This window comes from Mya arenaria, chromosome 8 (assembly GCF_026914265.1).
Source record: "Mya arenaria isolate MELC-2E11 chromosome 8, ASM2691426v1".
NCBI lineage: Eukaryota > Metazoa > Mollusca > Bivalvia > Myida > Myidae > Mya > Mya arenaria.
Genome location: NC_069129.1, coordinates 15,694,458 through 15,716,093, shown reverse-complemented (window position 1 = coordinate 15,716,093; position 21,636 = coordinate 15,694,458). Strand labels below are relative to the sequence as shown.

The window sequence follows — 21,636 nt, the reverse complement described above, 5'->3', positions numbered from 1 at the left end:
AAAAGAAACTTTAATTAACAACATCAGTGAAAAATATGAAGTAAAAAGACACAGTGGAATGGATTGTTATCATCAACAGATCTTTAGTTAATCAGAGTATGGAGAGTGAGTCATCTGAATTTCATATCAAAAATAACGTTTTTTTCGGATTTTAGTCAAAAATACTATTTTCGCGAAAATAACCATATTCGCGAAAGGGCTGTTTTCGCATTTTAGTCATACCGGACCCACGAGATGTCTGCAGCTGCAACAACAACTGAAACTTCTGCTGCAATTTTATAATAACATATATATTATCTCGCCGCAAGGCAAAGTAAGTACACTTAATACTGCCTTTTAAATGTTTGACTAGTGGTTTGCATTTTGCACAATCGTAGTATGACCAAATGTAAGCCGAAATCTATAACTTGTTTAGGTTGAGAAATACTTATTTCGGATCACAGACACAGTGTTTCGGATGTCCCTTTTTGGATATGGTCGAATTTTTAGATTATTAATTGCTGTTTTGCTTTTTACAGTTATCAATACCTGTTGTCTAACAAGTGTAGTTTCATTTAGAATGATATTGACTTTTTCGAGTCAAAAGTTATTTAAAAAAAAATCCGGGTCAACTCGGCCCAATTACACCTTATAGTCCTGTTCGGCCTAGTTGCACACCGGTACCCGGTATCGGTACAGTACCAAATAGTCGATTCAAGTACCGGTATATACTAGTACTGTTTTGTATATACTGTTTTGTAAAAAACATTTCCCATATCAATACTTCTCACATTAAAAATACAAATTCTATTCAAATCCCATCCTTAATGAACACATAATAACGATAAAAGTGAAAAAAATTACGTACTTACCTGAAATAAAAATTACGGGTGACATTTTACGGTTTAAACACCGTGAACTAATTAACCTAAGTTTAGTCTAAAATAATAGACGTGTTATACGGGATTCTTCCAATCCCTAACGTCTAAACGGGAATGTGCAAAAAACGGGGGTGTTTTAAAAATATTGAAATTGTTTTAAATGAAGTATTTTATGGTTGAAATTGATCATAAAGAGTTATATTCATATTTTAACATGTAAGTGAAATGTTATTTTGCACTAAACAAGCATTTAATGCATTAAAACAAGTTGTTTACCTTTCCAATAAAACGAAAGTTGACTGACACAGAAAACAATTATGGGAAGGGGAACAACTCGATACAATCGTAATACCTCGGCCTCCTCCGACAAAGCTTGGAGATAGACCTCGTTATACAATCGTAACAACTCGGCCATAGCCGAAATGTTCCGAGCGATTTAAAACTGTGCCCTGAAGCCTTGCAGGTGCCCTTCATGTATATATCATTATGTTTTGGCAGAATGAAATGAAAAAAAGCCGTCAAACTCATAATTATAAGTTGGATATTTATTTTTTGTGTACGGAACTAATATAAAATAACATTATCTGGTAATATTTCTTGTTTTTATGATATTTTATAGACTCTGTATGCTTTAACCCGGAATCCTGATCGGAACAACTACCCACTTATGATACTAAACAATTTGTACGTGAAGGATTTGCCATATCAAAAATCTAAAAAACATCCGCCAACGTACAATTATTTGGACTAACCTAAGTTTTGCTCTATTACATATATTTTCCGAGTGTTGTTCTTCCTGTCAATATAGATGAATCCATTGAAAACAAAATGTGTTTTATACACTATTTATACTGGTTAGCGACCTATTATTCGCCCATACCACTTTTTCGCCCACCCAGTTTAAACCAGTCAAAACGAAATATTTTACACAAATTAGTATGGCGTTTTATTGCGGCATATTTTTTGACAGATATCAGCTGTTTTCTGCGTTAAAATGTAAATAATGTGTGGAATTCGACCTAAATAAACATTGTTTACACTTCTAACCTTGTTAGTTGCACGCGGGGATGACGTCATCACGCGCGCGCTCACTTGCATGAGGCCCTGTAATGATTATTTAATTTTCCTTATACCTTGCACTATCAGACGACAATATTGATTTGTCATTATAAAGTATAAATTATTCAAATAACATGAATTGCTGTTTTTAAGTTCTATTTTCGAAAAGGCAAATGGTAAAACCTCAAAACGGTGAAGTAATCGCCAAATTTTTCTTCTAAGGGAAGCAACTCAAATTTCAATTAATCATTACATTGTTGTACCAACAAGCGTTGTCCCTCTTCGGAAGTCTATTAATATGCATACATTATGTAAGGTCATGTTTCAAGAAGGAATCCCAGTGGCTTCTTAAATTTTCTGCTAAAAGAAGAATTACCGAGTAGGTGTTGTATCATTTTACACATACATTAACAGTATGTAATAGTAAACATGTTATATATTTATTGATCAATTGTCGTTTTAAACGGTGGCTAGACTGGTCAAATAAAATAAAAATGTTTGAAGATATAGTTTAAAGAGAAATATATGAAAAACATCGTAAGAATAGCGAATTAATGGGGTGGGCGAATAATTGGTACAGTAGGGTGCTTATTTTAGCGAAATTATAGGGGTACTTTGCGCGTGGGAATATTCGGAATCCCTAGCTATTTTCAAAAACAAATTACACAGTTTTTGTGGGAAGAGCCAACCTATCTGAGGGTAAAGTTTTATCGTAATAGCTATCTTGTGTCAAAAGTAACGTAGGAAAAACCTCCATTTCCGGCCGAAAAGGGGTCGCTAACCAGTGTATATATAACGAACGAATAAATGATTTAAATAATACGAAACTAATTTGTAAACATTAAGTGAGCCTTGTTTTTTAGTTGCAAATTTTGTCATAAATATTTGCTTATCTGTTTTTTTGGACGCTAAAGAGCTTGACAACTAAACAACAATAATAAAACAACGATAATAATTTTCTATTATTTTGTTCTGTCCTATTCAATTCTGTATAAATAATGTAGATTGATCAAATGATACGAAAGTAAATTTATGGCAACAAGGGCAATCGGAGCACCTTTGGTATTGCCTACAGGGCTCAGGATATTTTGCACAATATTCAATTTCAATATACAACTCTATCAGTACTCCAAATACTTTCTTCCTGTTAGTTATGTATAATGGTAACACAATTTTAATGCATACATGTGCGCTATTGAAAATGTTTTTTGCTTAGCAGGAACAATTTATTATACGTCTTTTAGCTCATTGTTCAACCACAGGGTTTTGTCTCGATTTATTTATCCTGCATATAATCTATAGCATATTATCAGTATGTAGGGTGAAAAAATTGAGAGAAACCCCTGTGTGTTCAACTTGTTAGTGATATAGGGCTTGATTTTCAGCTCGACAATTCATAGAATACTATACTACTCGCCCCAGAGTTGGTTAAGGGCAAGTTGGGATTTTCACATTTTCACTTAAAAGTCAAAACCTTTCATTCAATTCACTTAATTAAATTATTGCCCCTGATTAACTTAGGAAGTTTTAGGGCAGGTTGGCATATTAATTAATTACTTCTTTACCCTTCATTTAATTGTCTTAATACTTCACTAAGTTGCTCAGGACCATCACATAATGAGGTTACATAACTCCACATCGTTCACACATGTTATGGCTCCTGATTGACTATGGAACTTAGGTTAAAGTTTTAGGGCAGGTTGGGATATTTATAAATACTTTTATACCCTTCATTCAATTGACTTAATACTTCACACAGTTGTTCAGGACCATCACACAATGAGGTTACATAACTCCATATTATAAGTTATGGCCCCTGACTGACTATAGAACTTAAGTTAAAGTTTTGGGGCAGGTTGGGATACTTATTGATATCTTCTATACCCTTCATTCAATTGACTTAATACTTCACACAGTTGTTCAGGGCCATCACATAATGAGGTTAGATAACTCCATATTATCCTTAATACAAGTTATGGCCGCTGACTGACCTTGGAACTTAGGTTAAAGTTTTAGGGCAGGTTGGGATTTTTATTAATAACTTCTATACCCTTTATACATGAGACTAAATACTTAATGCAGTTGTTTATCACACAATGAGGTAACACTATTCCACATTATCAATTAATACAAGTTAAGGCCCCTGATGGACTTAGGAACTAAAGTTAAAGTTTTAGGGCAGGTTAAAGATTTAGGGCAAGTTTGGATTTTAATAAAAATATTTTATCCCTTTATTCAATTAACTTAATTCTTCGCACAATTAATGACGACCATCTTACAATAAGGTTACATAACTCCATTTTAACCCTAAGTACAAATTATGACCCTTGATTGATTTTTTTTAAATTTTCTTTTGACAGGCACATTTTTATATTCTTAACCAGGTTTTCACAAAGAGAAAACAAGTTATTAGAATGACCTGGTCATTGTTCGGGCGGGCTGGTGGGAGGGCAGCGACAAAGTCACCTTATGTATTGTATAATTTTAGCTAGGTTTGACATATAGTGACCAAACTTGGTATATAGGAAAAGTTTATGGAGGCTTTTCATGGGATTGCATTTGAGGCCCCCAGGATCAAGGTCAAGTTCAAAGTTACGGTATTGAATAATTTAGGTAAGGGTTGACAGATTGCGACCAAACTTGGTATATATAAGGAGTGTATAGGGACCTTTCATGAGATTGTGTTTTGGGCCCCCAAGAGTTATGGTCACTGTTTATTTTTTAATTTGATTTTGTTATTGCTTTTGACAGGCACATACATCATTATCGTATTCACTTCTAAGTCAAAGGGGTGAAGTCGAGCGCCCTGTCTTACAACAGCTCTTGTATAATATATGTTTCAATATAAATGAATAATTGAGCCCCTAAATGTACACAGATACTCCTTTATCTGGAGCTCTTATATAGGATAACTCAAACTGTGTCAATTTGTAAGTTATCATTGGTTGTCTTTCATTGTTAACTTGTTTGTTGACCTTAAAAGTAAATATTATGGTTACCCGTATGTTGTCTTATATTAATTCGAAGTGTTTAACTAGTCAGTCTACTTAGTCTACTGTAGGATTTACTTCCTTGTTTGTTCATCTCATTGTTTACTGTTGGAATAAAAAAAATATTTCAGGCATATGTGTTCTGTTATAAACATTAACTTTATTTATATCAAATTAATTTAGTTTGATTGCTCAGCTTTATTTAATTTTAGTAACAGTAATCCCTCAAAATCCAAATTCTGAAAACACAAAACAGTACTGGTGTAGTGTTGGTAGATTATCAAGTTTAAACTTAAGTACACCACTTTTACTATTGGTGTATATCAGTACTTAATTACAGTGAATGTAATTTAATAAGTTGATCAATACTTGAACCTTGCAGTACATAGGTAGAAACCATTAAATGATTTGTTTGGTACCAGTATTGGTATCGTTAAAATACAGTTTTGTTTCATTGGTATCGGTATTGCACCGTTTTGTCCTGAACGGTATGCAACCCTAATGTAAAGGTATATAGATGCTGTTTAGAATATTAACACACATGTTATTTCTTCATAGACAAAATAGATTCAGAAAGAAAAAGACATATGATGTTTTAAAATAAGTTAAGTGGTCATCGCTCTCTTCTGGCAAGATAAATACATAAAAATATTTTTGGCCATTTTAATCAACTGAAAGTATGGTTTTGTTGATTATTTTTACTAAACATGACATATCATTTTATTTTGCTGTTTTAGGTGCACATTGTCAATGTCGATCAGTTAAAAGTACTGTACACCAGTTTCATCAAACATGGAGGAAGAAGTGGTTCTAGAACAAGTAATGGTAAGTAATCAGTGGTTCTAGAGCAAGTTGTGGTAAGTAATCAGTCGTTCTAGAGCAAGTAATGGTAAGTAATCAGTCGTTCTAGAGCAAGTTGTGGACAGTAATCAATTGTTCTAGAGCAAGTTGTGGTAAGTAATCAATTGTTCTAGAGCAAGTTGTGGTCAGTAATCAATTGTTCTAGAGCAAGTTGTGGTAAGTAATCAATTGTTCAAGAGCAAGTTGTGGTCAGTAATCAATTGTTCTAGAGCAAGTTGTGGTAAGTAATCAATTGTTATAGAGCCAGTTGTGGTCAGTAATCAATTGTTCTAGAGCAAGTTGTGGTAAGTAATCAATTGTTATAGAGCCAGTTGTGGTCAGTAATCAGTTGTTCTAAGGCCAGTTGTGGTCAGTAATCAATTGTTCTAGAGTAAGTTGTGGTCAGTAATCAATAAAATAATTTCATTGTTCTAGAGTTGTGGTCAGTAAACAGTGGTTCTAGAGCAAGTTATGGCCGGTATATGTGGTTTTGTATAAATTGCGTGAAGTCATTAATTGGTGATTTTGGAACATGTTATTAAATGGTCAGTAAAATGTGGTTCTAAAGCAAGTTGATGTCAGTAATCTGTGATTTTAGAGTATGTTATTATATGGTCTGTAATGTTTGGTTTAAAGATGCACTATTATTAGAAAATAAGATTTAACATATATAATACATTTGTTTTAATACACCAAAAGGGATGAAATAATGTTGAAAACAAAAGTTTTTATGGAGGTACCAAGTTCAATTTGAAAGAAATGTGTAGAAAACACGGTATTGCTATCTTATGAGATCATAGTAGATTTCAGTAAATCTTTTAACATTCATCAATCATTTAATATTTTTGAGCTTTCTGCTATTAAATACACAGTTATAATATTGTTAATAATAATTAATATTTTCCATAAATGCATTATTTTGCCCCCCCTTCGAAGAAGAGGGGTATATTGCTTTGCACATGTCTGTCGGTAGAGCAAAGCTTGTCAGAGTGATAACTCAACAATTCCTGGACATATGGTCATCAAACTTGACATGAAAGTTGGTCCTGACCAGTAGATGACACCTATTGATTTTAGGGCTCATCCGGTCAAAGGTCAAGGTCACAGTGACCTTTAATGGTAAAATTACTTTAAAGCTTGTCTGAGTGATAACTCACAATGCCTAGACCTATGGTCATCAAACTTGATATGGAAGTTGGGCCTGACCAGTAGATGACCCCTATTGTTTTTGGGGGTCATTGGGCCAAAGGTCAAGGTCACAGTGACCTTAAATGGTAAAAGGTTGGCTGTGTCATTACTCGACAATGCCTGCACCAATGGCCCTCATACTTGACATGGAGGTTGGGCCTGACCAGTAGATGACCCTTATTTTTTTGGGGTCATCAGGCCAAAGGTCAAGGTCACAGTGACCTTGAATGGTAAAAGGTTGTCCGTGTGATAACTCGACAATGCCTGCACCCATGGCTCTCATACTTGACATGGAGGTTGGGCCTGACCAGTAGATGACCCCTATTGTTTTTGGGGGTCATCAGGCCAAAGGTCAAGGTCACAGTGACCTTGAATGGTAAAAGGTTGGCTGTGTCATTACTCGACAATGCCTGCACCAATGGCCCTCATACTTGACATGGAGGTTGGGCCTGACCAGTAGATGACCCTTATTTTTTTAGGGGTCATCAGGCCAAAGGTCAAGGTCACAGTGACCTTGAATGGTAAAATGTTGTCCGTGTGATAACTGGACAATGCCTGTACCCATGGCCCTCATACTTGACATGAAGGTTGGGCCTGACCAGAAGATGACCCCTATTGTTTTTAGGGGTCATTGGGCCAAAGGTCAAGGTCACAGTGACCTTGAATCCATGTGATAACTCGACAATGCCTGCACCCATGGCTCTCATACTTGACATGGAGGTTGGGCCTGACCAGTAGATGACCCCTATTGTTTTTGGGGGTCATCGGGCCAAAGGTCAAGGTCACAGTGACCTTGAATGGTAAAAGGTTGCCCGTGTGATAACTCGACAATGCCTGCACCCATGGTCCTCAATCTTGACTTGGAGGTTGGGCCTGACCTGTAGATGGCCCCTATTGGTTTAGGGGTCATTGGGCCAAAGGTCAAGGTCACAGTGACCTTGAATGATGAAAGGTTGTCCGAGTGATAACTCAACAATGCCTGCACCCATGGCCCTCAAACTTGACTTGGAAGTTGAGCTGACCAGTAGATGACCCCTATTGATTTTAGGAGTCATTGGGTCAAAGGTCAAGTTCACAGTGACCTTGAATGCAAAAATGTTTTGAGTGATAACTCGACAATGCCCACACCCATGGCCCTCAAACTTGACCTGGAGTTAAGTCTGACCTGTAGATAACCCCTTATGATTTTTGGGGTCATTGGGTCAAAGGTCAAGGTCACAGTGACCTTGAACGAAAAAAGTTTGTTTGTGTGATAACTTGTCAATGCCTGCACCCATGGCCCTCAAACTTGACATTTAGGTTTTTGGTGACCAGCTGATGACTCCTATGGATTTTGAGGTCAAAGGTCATGGTCATAACACACACTACCCTCACACTTTGAATGGTCATAATCTTAAAACTGCCTCCATGGCATCCAATGTCAGGAACAAATCAGCTGTCATTTTGGTCTATGCATATTTCATTCAATTGTCCATATAATCCTGACAACATGGCGCTCAGGGAGGGGGGCATAATGTTTGACAAACATCTCTTGTTAAGTAAGTTTTTGAGGGTTTACCACTTAAAATTTAGGTTTGTTTTACATATGTATGTTTTGATTTTGAATAAGAGTCACTTTAATTATTTGGTCTAATCATACTTAAATTATTTATAATTTTATTTGGTATGTTGAATTAAGCTCATCATAGCATTTGCACTGTCACAGTCAGGTACTATTATTATCTGTCTGTCCCATACTGGTATTCCATATTGATTGTAATAAAAAAAATGATGGTAACCTTTGTTTGTAACCATCAATTGTAACTGAATGGAAATTGAAACAAGCTTAGATAGTGATCAAAATTCAAGCTAACTTGCCGGTTGAAAAGTTATGAAACTGTTTGGAAGAGTTAAAGTTGACTATTCCTATGATTTATTTAGAGTCAAGCTAGCATCTGGTTTGGTATTTTACAGTATTGAAAATCCAAATTTCTTAAATTGCATTGTCTGCATAGTCTTAACACTCAGATGGCGTCTGAAAAAAAGAAAATACATGTAATGTTTATAACATTTAGAAGAAAAAAAGAGTTCATATACCAGAAGTTACCTGCAGGAAACCATAATTTCAAACAAACATACAGTAAAATAATTTAAAATATCCTTCCTAGGTTGACAGTCATGGTCAGATTTTGGCCAAAGTCGTCAAGGAGGCGGAGCAGGATGGAGATGGAGTGTTTAAGGATTATGAGGAGATGCTACTGCAACTGAATTCGCTGCTGGACAACAAACAGATGGCTTCCAGCCTGCCGTATCACCCCACTGAGGTAGGATTGTGGGCATGTCAGCATAGTCGCAATATCTAGTTTTGGATACTACCCTAGCCTAGCTGAAGAGTCCTTTTAACTACCCACTTAGGAGTCCAGCAAATGAAGGAAATTCCAAAATAAAAAAGTCTGTGGCAAGATTAAGCTGCCCCCCCCCCCCCCCACCTTCTAAGTTAGGCAAAGATGTAGGGTGCATCAATTAGAGTTTTGGTAAAGGCATGTAGTTTAGCTTTTGATCATGAGAAAGAAATAAAGTAAAACATTTGTTAAACAACAGCTTGAAACACTTATTGCCAACAGCTTTAGAGAAGTCATCAGAATTGCTTTTTTGACCGAAATTCAAACTTTGTATACAATGATATTGACCTTTTTGTCATGTCAGTTGTAAGGAAAAGGGACAATAGCACATTTACAGCAAGCAAATAATCGAGATGTTATTTTTTTTTTAGCTATGATCCTTTTCGGACTGTCAAAGACCTAAGACAAGTGTTGAATTTTTCCTTTACCAGCGTTCTTGTTCATACTTGTCATTGGAATGTGCATTACCGATATGCCATTGTGTTAAAAATTTTGTAAATGGTTTAAGCTGGGGAACATTTTGTTTACAATTTAATACAGAAGTACATTGTTTTGAATGAAATCAGGTTTCTGTACACCATAGAGTTAAATCACCTGTTCATTTACAGAATGAGCTTTGTGCTGGAAAAGTGGAGTCAATATGGTTTCGGGTAGAAGTGAAAAACGTTCTGTCAAGAAAAAGTGGGCCTCATGGCACGTAAGTATGACATGAATAAGAAGACTGTCAAAGCATCTGTCTCCCCGGGGCAAACGTGTGTAGTGTGTTGTTGGTGATGTCACATATATAAATGAAGTTACAAGCTGTTCTCAAACATTTTTGAAGCAAAGCCATGAAACATTCCAGTTCATAGCAGTGGTCAAACTTAGCACAAGCCTTGCACTAGTTCAATGGTTTCTGAGTGGCTCAAATTCTTTTTTTAATATAGCAGTACTTGTAAAAAGAAATTGATGGAAAGCCCAAGGATAAGGATTTGGGAGTCTAATTTCGGTGACCAATATTTGGTTACAGTTTGGTAATGTAAAATGCCAAAAAAGCACTTGAGGCTGTTGTTCTGCAGTTTCTATTAGACCAAGATGAGATTTTAAACACCTTGGGCCTTCAGAATTCATTTTACAGAGACTGTAGCACTGCTGTTTTCTGTAGCTTTCTATTGATTTATCAGTGGCATGCGTTATAATGATGTGCAAATAGATTTTTTTTTAATTATAATCAACATTTAAACATTTCATGTCTATGTTAAGGATATTTGCTGGCTAGATTATTGATATGCTTTGCAATACAAAATTGTTTTGGTTTTAACGGCTTTAGCCACTTGCAGCAGCTACATTAATGTCAAATACCATTCAAATTGACATTTATGCTTCTTTTTGATAGGTGTTACAGGGTGGATGAAGGCGACACATTGACGATACCCGTGGCACAGTAAGTATTGGTCAAGTTTTGGTACATTTTGTTTTGAATCGTAGAGAAAAATAAAGTAAAATTTATATCAGATAAGGTTTGATTTTTAAGTAAGTTGAGCCATACATGTACTTGTCACATGTTACTCAATTGTCTGTGCTAATCATTAATTATTTCTACTGATTTTTTTTGTACAAATATTGTTTGAAGGTAAATCAGTAATGCTTTCAGTTTGCGACACCTCCCTGCATAATTTCAAAACCCCAGCATAGTCTTTCTTCCTGAACACTACTTAATATTTTATATAAGCACAACTTCACTGTTTTGTATTATCCAGTTTGCGCCACCTTCCTGCCAAATTTCAACAGCTCCCATACCAGGTCCATCCAATCATCCTTCACGGCATCCAGCCTTTTTCCCTGGTAATCTCAGAGGAAGACCTCATGGTTTATCCTGGGTATGTATACTGGCTGAAGTTTATTCTGATTTCTCTTAGCTCAATTGTTACAAAAGCTGATAAATTAACTAACACCCACGTTTCTTTCCTCGGTAAGAACCATTAATGATATCTTTCTTGAGAAGTAAGGAGAAAGTTCTTCTGGTGGGGATAGAACCCAGGACCAGTTGGGTGAAAGGTTGACATCCTTACCACAAGACCATTCTCGCACCTGGCTTTGATGATATGGCACAAGAAGCATACAGATTTCTGGCCCCAACATTTGCCTGCAGTGAACTCATTAAATTAAATACCTTTAGCTTGTGCAAGCATACTTGTATCAGTTGTAGTGCTGGTTACTGTTGGTTGGTTGTTTGAGTCTCCAAGAGATTGAAAAAGAAGAAAGACACCATTATTGTCCCCTTGGTTTCTAATTTTGATGAAATCTATAAGCTTAAGAATCACTCATGAGTCTTTTTCCTTGGTAGAATCCAGTTCTGGTGTCCATTTTAAACGGCCATGATGAAATACCCCTGTTTGGGCTCAAACTCACAGCCTTTGGGTTAGAGGTGACACCTATACCACTGGACCACTAACACTCTTATTTCCCCCTTAATGGTGCCTATTTGACATATTAACCACATCTGAAGGCAGTGTTTCATTTCGCTCAATTATTCTGCAGTCTTAGCCCAATGCTTATTCCTTTTCCTTAGGACACATAGGGGCCCATCTTTTTAAAGTTCTTATCGCACATTCGCTTTTTTAATTACCATAATGAAGTTAGTCAGTTTCGGGACAGTTAATTTTAATTTGCGAGTCAAACTTTTAATTTGATTTGTGACCCACACTAAATCATTATATAATTGAAATTCTTGATTCTACGATATTTTGTCGTTCCCTTGTTCACTTATACACCAGTCAAATGTAACCATGGCCCTCCCAGGTCCGGGGAATAGCGGAACTTTGACTTTCGGTCCAGCCAAGCCCGGGTAAGACCCCGCCCTGCAGGAAGATTTGCTGGTAAAATCCGAGCCAAATGCCCCTGCACCCCAGGGACCCTAGGTAAGGCCCAATCCCCAATGTTTTAGGTGCAGAGGCAAAACCACCGCATTCACCTGGCACTGTGGGGCCACCTGGAAAGTAAAAACATGGTCCATTTCCCCGGCTATCCCCGGTATACCCCCGGACCTGGGGGGGCCGTGGTTACAATTGACTGGTGCATTATTCATTAGATGACCCCATTATTCTTATAATAAGCAGAGAATGCATTGTTTTGAAGAAATATGTGCACACAACATGACTTGGGACTCAGATTCCTGGGCAGGAACTATGGTGATAAAGTTATGTGAGTCATTTGGTAGCGGTGTGGCCAGTTTCAAAATGAATCACAGCAAAGATAGGACACTTTTTATTTGTTTGCAGAGTCAGACCTCATTGGGATGAAGCAGCAGTAAAGTACATCCATGACAACATCAAAGGTAATATTTTTGCTTAAGAGAAAACGTCAACATCACTTAAAGATTCTGAAAATGTGCATTCAATTATTGACGACATCAGTCTGAAAAGATCACTTTTTCTTAGTACTCAATCTGGATTCTAACCCATATTAATGTTATAATTGTTACCTTCTTTAATTACATAGAAATGGTTAAAATATATAATAAAACAATGTTTATACGTGTCACGTAATGCTACTGTTCACTTAACTTTCTTGATAGTTCGTTCAGTAACCAACCAACAACTGTTCAAGTGTTCTAAGTCTTTATTGTTCAACGTTCTTTCTAAGTATAATAATCAGTATATAATACAGCATGACATTTAAGGTAATCCCACATCCTAACTGCCGTCCATTAAGGACCCAAGGCCGCGTTGCTTGCCTGGCCTAAGCCAACTGTGCTTTTACATCCAAAATCATTTCTCTTATACTAATTTGTGGTCTGAATATGACAGCTTTACAACCCAAGGAATACACGTTTTTGTAATTAACATGACCATTTTGTACATTTGTACCAGGTCGGCTGTCAACCATTTTCATATTCAAATGTCAATCAAATATGCCCTACATTACTAAACATACAGTATGTAGACACATATCCATTTAATTAAATCTTAATTATATCTTAAATATAACGTATTACGTCACATTCTATTCTGTTACGTGACATTCGTCCTTTTTTTTTTTCAAGATTTTTAAGAAAATCTTTGCGTCAACCCCAAACAATGGTTATAATTGAATAGATAAATAAAATCGTAAGTAAATATGTTTCTCAACCCCAAACAGGTAAATAATAAAAAAATAAAAAAGTAATTCCGACAAAAAAAGATACGCAAAAGAAAATCTGTGCCTAAATCCCAAACAATGATGATCAAGTTGTATTTTCGACAAAAAATACGCAAAAGAAAATCTGTGCCTAAATCCCAAACAATGATATCAAATTGTATAGATACGTATAGATACCGTCCCTTTTTAATGCAAGATTTTCTTTTCGTAAGCAATAGAAAGTAAACTGACACGTTATTTGTCAAAATGTCGGACATAATATAGACTAATTGGTAATTAGCCCTCAGGTAATTAATAAACATAGTTAACAATTAGAAAATAACACTGCAGATTGAGTACAAGTAATTAACCCTGACAGTACTGTTGTCAAATTTGGTATTTAGTCAATGTTTTATGTAGCGCTGCTTTTCATGTTATCATTCTGAAGACAGGGAATCATCGTTGTTGTTGTTGCTGCTGCCGTGTTGTTGTAGATGTAGAGTTTATAGCCAAGGGGTTGTTTGATTGTAGAATGTCCCCACCGACTCAAAATGTTCTGTCATTATACGACTGCTAATTCTTGAAGTGTACTTAGATAGATGTGTGCAAGTGTTCATGTTATTGAAGATGCTAACGATCTCAAGTTGGTGTTGTCCATCACACAGGAATCATCACGGTCCTAAAGACTTGATCATGTGACGTCAAGCCGAGCACAGGTCATACGAGAATGTGTGCTTAGCCCCTCTGGATATTCCGAAGTGTAACCAATTGGTTAGCACATCACATACGCAATACCAGAATATAGTTCGATCCTTTATGAAACACCGATGACCACTTAACACAATATCGCCACTAGGTATATTATCTCGATATCCGCTGAAGAATAATGTTGATATTGACTGTTCGTATCACGTGACATATTACCTGTACTTTTACCTTTCATTGACATAGGTGTTGCTATTACCATGAAATTTTGTGTTGATATTTTCAAGCAAGCTTATATTTTGAAAGTGGCCCCATTTATAATTAATTACTGTATCTGCGTGTAAGTGTTCGTATGTTTGATTTAATGAATGTTTGACCTAAGTTGGGTTTTTTGTGAAACGTTTTGTTTTCATGAACAACATTTTAGTTTATTAAGAACATTTTTTATGCAATATTTTACAAAGCTTATATGTTAGCTTTACCACACTAAAACACCCATTTATTCAACATGTGCATTACTTCCGTTCTGTCCTGCTTATCAGCAGATATCTAACAGATATTTCGAACAAGATTGAAGATTCGGTATGTTTATCATTTGACAACTTTTAATCTCCTAATTATTCCATTATTTTAAGAAAACTAATACATAAGTGATTCAATTAATTTATTAAATAACTCACACCCTAATGTGACTTCACAGGAGTCCAACAATTTTGTTGAAATTCAATATCTTGAACGTATCATCTCCAATCACTGTTAAGAAACCTGGTCTTTCTTGACCACTATCTTTGTTTATCTTTGTACAACTTTGTACATCTTCATAGTTATAAGAAAGCTAAACTCTAGCTTAACATGTTACCATCATGCTTATCATCTGATAACTTACAACTTTATAATTGATTCATTAGTTTTACCAAACTAATCTGTGAGTTACTTAAATAATTTAATTAGATTACTTACTACCTAACAAACAATTTAATTAGTTATTTCGAAATTGAAAATTACTTGCCGTATTCAGGCGATACACTTATATAATGACATCTAAGAAATTACTTTTCGTTTTGCACGCTTTCTCTCTCAGACCTTACTATGATCCAAACAATGATTTATTTATATGATTTTTACAACTTTAAAACCATCACCAATTTACTCAAAATTATATAAAATGATATATTGACAAAATACTACAATTATTTACAAGACTATAAACTTACTTAATTTTAATGATTTCATATCATTAATGTCAAGTTAATTACAGGTAACATTGCACTCATTTACCTATCTGATGTGTTTGACAATTATTTACAGTTACATGACAAATGAAGTAATAAAACCTGCCATTTTTCTCCTTCTTTGACATAAAAACATCACATATTTTAGTATCTTCAGTGTTTGCACTAAACCCTGAGTATAAGTCATTATTTTTTTGTATTTATGCAACTTTCATTAATGTTAGACCTGCTAAATTAGTTTACTCAGACTTCTTTTAATAACATTTCTTTCCATGTGAATTGTTCAATTAATGTCCTTAAATGACTTAGTATTCTTTTTCATAGTTATTTAATAATGTACTTAAATGATTTAGTTCAATACATGACAAGCTCTTCGTTTGCATTTAACGTTTCTTTTTTCACACCTGTTTTACTTTTTTTATCGAATTTCTCAATATCTTTATCTTTGTTACCTTAAATACTCATTCTTCAGTTTATTCTTATTTAAATCAAATGTTTTTATTGTACTAAATAATATGGAACGTTGTTTAGTCAGAAATTAGATTGCTTAGGGGTTCTTTCAAAAGTAAAGCTTTGCTCTGATTGCATTTATTATCCAAAACTTTAAAATTTTGCCCCGTTAAATATCCCAAAATTATAGCAACACATGTCATATCTAGGCAAGAAATACAAAGTAATAAAATGTCACTAACTTTTGTCCCGTGGCCTGGTCGCGCTGCAATGTCCATAGTCACTCGAACCGCAGTTGTCATCATGTACCTTTTTCATCTTCATATCAAATGTGATCCAATAGTCATAAGTACTTCGCCGTTGTTTTCCACGTCAACCCTGTTCTTGAATATCTTCGGTCAGCACGGCACCAAACTTTTACGTGTCACGTAATGCTACTGTTCACTTAACTTTCTTGATAGTTCGTTCAGTAACCAACCAACAACTGTTCAAGTGTTCTAAGTCTTTATTGTTCAACGTTCTTTCTAAGTATAATAATCAGTATATAATACAGCATGACATTTAAGGTAATCCCACATCCTAACTGCCGTCCATTAAGGACCCAAGGCCGCGTTGCTTGCCTGGCCTAAGCCAACTGTGCTTTTACATCCAAAATCATTTCTCTTATACTAATTTGTGGTCTGAATATGACAGCTTTACAACCCAAGGAATACACGTTTTTGTAATTAACATGACCATTTTGTACATTTGTACCAGGTCGGCTGTCAACCATTTTCATATTCAAATGTCAATCAAATATGCCCTACATTACTAAACATACAGTATGTAGACACATATCCATTTAATTAAATCTTAATTATATCTTAAATATAACGTATTACGTCACATTCTATTCTGTTACGTGACATAAGGTGCCCATTTAATGAACATGGGTATCACACAGAATTCTGTATTTGCCAAAATAAAACAAATTTTTATAAATGTATCAACACATTTCAATTTTGCAAAAAAGTTATTCATATAGATAGCACGCTAAGGATGGATGCTGGTGATACAATTTTGTCATGTATGTTTTTTTTTCTGTCTTATGCCTCTTGATTGGGAATCTAAATAGTTAACTTGAAGAACCATTTAAGGACTATTCAAGTAAAACATATAACCCCCGGGGGAAGGCAATTATTTAAGTAGTATATAGGTGTGTGTCTTGTTTTCCTTGTTTGGACCCCACAAGGGTAAATTTGCTTCTGTAGGGGGGTAGCATAATTTTAAAGTGCCTTTCCCCTGGTTGTTATATGTTTAAAGGGAATAGCCTTAGGTGGAAATAGAAAGCATAGATATTTAGGTTGACAGGGCCCTGTAAGCACTTGTTAAATGATGCAATAAACATGCTACATACTTTTTTTCAGCTGCGAAGGAAGTTCGCTGCAAAGTAGTGAATGAGGGCTCTGGTGGGGCCTTGTATGTTCTCATGTATCTTAAGACAAGGTCCGGTCCCTGGGTTTTCCTCAATGAAACACTGAAGAACCTTGAATATGCCACTGATTTCTCGGGTATACTTGTATTATCTAATTTTGTACTTATTCGATTATGGTTAATGTATGGAATAATGGATCAACAATTTGCCTGAACGCAACAGAAAAATGTCAAGATGCATCAAAAATACTTTATCATTTACCATCAACTTGCTTTTAATGTTGCAATTGCATTCAAAATCCTTACTGTGCATATTTCAACTTATGGTTATAACATTTACAGTGAATTTCTGATGGTTCAGGTGTAATTATATATAAATCCGGCAATGTTACTGTATTCTTCCTTAACCTTTATGTAATTGCAGACTTCTGACATATTACTAACCTAATAACATCATGACCTTCTTTTTTCAGAGGATGTTGAAGTACCAATTGTCAAAACCAAAGAAGATCTGATTAGAGAAAGATTCAGAAAACAAAGAGAAGATAGAAGGTTACGCGAAGATTTGTCATCACGATCTGACCACGAGTTTGCATGTCATCCTGGGAGACCAACTGGTCGCTTTTCACCAGTCGATAGAGGGTATAGGACAGATGGTCAGTATAATGACTTGGTGGCGAGAAAAACGAGCCCCATTTCAACAGATGAAATGCTTGCTAATGAGAAACGACAAAAGGAGCGAGTTGTGTATGTTCAAGAAGAAAGGCTGAGGGAAGTGCCATCAGGTTTTGCTATTAAGCATGAATCCAAGGGGGACCCACAGGGTCCAATTGGAGTCAAGCTTGGTTCTCATGTGCAGCATGTGAGTGAAGGATCTTATGATAAAGAGGCCATGAGATTGATGAGTAGGCCAAGGGCTATGATGCAGAGACTGGAACAGGAGCAGAGTGACTTGGATGACCATAATATGAATAGTAAGGGTTATGATGCTGGAAAGGTAGAAGGACCTAGTAGAAGTTTCAGTGGAGACTATTCAACAACTGAAGAGGCTATGACTTCAAGAAAAAGTGTTGAAGGCGCCAGTCTCCATGCTGGATTATTCAGAGGCAGAGGTTCCGTTGGGTCGCTGAGTGATACCAGTGGAGAAGGAGGGGTACAGAGACTTGGCCGTGGGTTAATGTCCCCACAGTTCAGAGGCCTACCTGACTCTGGTGCTCAGAGTGACATTGAAGGGTTACCGAGAGGTCGAGGTGCAAAGTCCCCATTGACCTCAGTGAGTGATGATGGTAATAATTCTACCAGGAGTAGGAAGTCTTTATCACCATTGACAAAAGTCATGGACTCTCAACTTACTGTGGGTAGTGGACTGAGCTCACTGTTGACCTCAGGGATTGGCCGAGCCAATAGTCCAGGCAGGGGGAGATCATCGGGAAGAGAGAGCGATGGTGCTAATTCAAGTGCTCTGTCTGCCGATGAAGGTGGCTACAGGTTGCCATTGTATGGGAGAGGGGTCGATCCTAAACTGCCCCAAAGTCCAAAAGGTGTTCTTTTGTACAGATCTCAAAATCTTCAGAGTTTGACAAACTATGATTCTCAGAGTGAGAATGAAAAGTTTGAAAATGCTCTTGATGCGGAGGGTAAATCTGATACTCATATTGCAATAAGTTTGCCAAAATCAAAACAAATTCCTTCAGATGTGTTCAACCAGTATCAGCATTTATCTATCAGAAGTGCCATACATTCAGAAATGGTCATCAACCCACAAACACTAAAAACTGACTCAAATTTAAATGCCTTAAATTCTTTAAGAGCTCAGTCTCAAGTTGATAGCTATGGGAGCGATACAAAGCTAAATACCTCACATCAAATGAAAACTATCTCCCGAGAGGAAAGCTATGGTAGAGGTGAAGTACTGTCGGGATCTGAGTCGTCTACTTCGATTGTGTCAGCACAGATGATGGGACAAGCTGGCTTCAGGAAGGCCAGAATTCCCAAGGAAACCAGCGTGAAACCTAGGGGCATTGTTCACCGGAGCATAAGCAGGCCGTATGTATTGATAGCTTTTAATATTATGGGACATTCCTTTTAAAGGGGCTGTACTCTGTATGATGAAATAGCGATAAAGAAGGAAATTGTCGAAAATTGACATTAACTTGGTATCGATGTGTACAATGCATTGAAACTTACTAACTGAAGTACCACATAGTTTACAGTTAATTCATTTTTCGCAGTTTTTCGTATTTTTTCAAAAAAATAATTTCTATGTACCTTAGTAGAATTCATTCCTTATGCCTGATTGGCTAGTCGATGTTATCACGTGATGTAATTGAGTTAGGTATATAGCTTGAATATTCCAACTGTTTAGGGTAAGCCTTCGTAGCATAGTGGATACAACACTGGACTGTAATTTTGGCGCCACTGGTTATGACCCGGTCTCCTACTCATTTTGCAATTTTTTTTACAATTATGATATCAAAGAGTAAAACATTTTATTAAACAATTGTCCTGAGATTCGTTACAGGAAATAAAAAAAATTTGGTGCCAATCTAGTGTTCAGTCCCTTTAAGTTGTATTTTGACTACAAAACCTCTTAGGCCTAAAAAAAAAATACATTTGGTTCGGGTTACCCGACCCTACCTACGGAATAGGTGCCGACCCTACCGTTTTTATAGTCAGTTTGAAAAAAAAAAAAATGTTTATTTTTTTTTTGCTTTTCAATATAAAGTTTTAAACCTTAAATGCTTATACAGAAGATAACTTTAACACCATTCTCCAATGATGAAAATGACATTCTTATGTAAAGCCTAATATAAAAATATTTTTTTTTTTTTTTAAAAGCCTACCTACCCTACCTATTTTTGAAAAGGATGTAACCCTAACCAAACAAATTTTTTTTAGGCCTTAACATTGGTCAAAACATATATATTGCAGTCATTGAAATAAGACTTTTGGATGAACAGGCCTGCTATCTTACACAAGTGCTTTGCATAAAACAAAATTCTATAAGCCTTGTTTAGTAAAATACCAAATTCGAGCAAGCCTGAAAGCATTTTACATATGAAAGGCTTTCGTGCTTGTGCAAGTATGTTTTTTTACTAAATGCATTTAGTGTGCTAACTTTTGATGTAACATGATGCAGGTAAACTTTGTCATTAAACATAAGTGTTTTACTGATTTCACTGTGGGATATAAATAATGGTTTATAAGATCATCAAAAAAGATGTAATGAAGTGTGCAAGCTATTTTTATGAAACTTGATGTGGATATAGATCCATTTGCTCATCAGTGAATTTTATTTAAAATATTCTAGATCATCTATTTGATGATAAAAAAAATTGTGGTGATGTGATGGTGTTGGTGTTGTCGTTGACAACAGCATTTTGCAAAACTCCTTTGCCACAACCCCAAAATAATGTAACATCATTAATAAAATAGTAATGTCGAAGATGTGTGCTTAATATTCATGTATTTAGCACTCAAAATCATTGTGTAACAAGATCATAAAATGAATACCGTATTTGTCCTCAAACCTTAAATTGAATTTTTAACTAAAACTGATAAATCTCAATTTATGTTAAAGTCAGTCAGTCAAGACTGAAGACTTGTTTTAACCAGTTTGATAAAAAAACATTTATTTTTTTTAAAAGTTTGTATTGCATGAAATAGTCCATTTTGAATGGCTATGGTACTCGCTGTATTATTCTCTATGATGATTATATTAAATGATCTATTTTTTAATCAGATCAGACAGCGATGACAGTGATCGGCAGCTTAACATCTCCCAAACCTCTTCCATTCTCTCTGAGCCCCAGAACCCAGGCCAGGTTGCCATGTCAACAAGGGTGAAGTTCAGAAGTGTGGAAACCAGCCCTGTTTCCAGGGGCAACAGACCCCTCGCAACCCAGCATTCTGGACAGGGGGATTGTAGTGAGACGATAAATAGTGACGTTGAGCAGAGAAAGGTGGCTGTATCGCAGCAATTGCCCAATACATTAAATAGTAGGCTTCCTTTAACAATACCTCCGGAAACAATTTCAGCTGATGCAGGTTTAAAAGAGAAGACAGAACTTGTAGATTTAAAGAAATTGCTTCCTCCACAATTAAATAAGTCAAAAGCTACTGATGTCAAAAGTGAGTCTGTACTTAAAGACGCAAACTTAAAGCATGGAAGTCCAGTTACAACCAATGTTGAGGGAAACATCTCTGCTGCCCCTGTAAGCAGAAAGCAGGCCCGTGAAGAGGCTAAGGGGAAGACAGCTAGAGACTTTGTAGACATCTCACCTCCTTTCGCCAATAAAGTGGATAGGAGGTACAAGAAACTTTGCGTTATGCCTCACATTTTCTGTAAATAAAGCTGACATAGCACAAAAGTACTTTAACTCTTTGATAAGGGCTTCGTTCTGCTGTTTTATGGCTCTTG

At 35.9% G+C, this 21,636-nt stretch overlaps 1 protein-coding gene across 1 annotated transcript in view; it reads left to right on the top strand.

Annotated features, from left to right (window-relative positions):
* The first annotated feature begins 228 nt into the window (after positions 1–228).
* The window catches only part of LOC128243191 (uncharacterized), an 81,682-nt gene continuing 60,274 nt past the window's right edge, over positions 229–21,636 (top strand). Inside the window, exons 1-10 of the mRNA XM_052960795.1 lie at positions 229–313; positions 5,647–5,734; positions 9,085–9,240; positions 9,927–10,015; positions 10,694–10,741; positions 11,058–11,177; positions 12,579–12,634; positions 17,210–17,353; positions 17,690–19,262; positions 20,959–21,525. Coding sequence (XP_052816755.1) covers positions 5,702–5,734; positions 9,085–9,240; positions 9,927–10,015; positions 10,694–10,741; positions 11,058–11,177; positions 12,579–12,634; positions 17,210–17,353; positions 17,690–19,262; positions 20,959–21,525 — 2,786 coding nt within the window. The 5' untranslated portion in view covers positions 229–313; positions 5,647–5,701. The remainder of the gene's footprint in view (positions 314–5,646; positions 5,735–9,084; positions 9,241–9,926; positions 10,016–10,693; positions 10,742–11,057; positions 11,178–12,578; positions 12,635–17,209; positions 17,354–17,689; positions 19,263–20,958; positions 21,526–21,636) is intronic.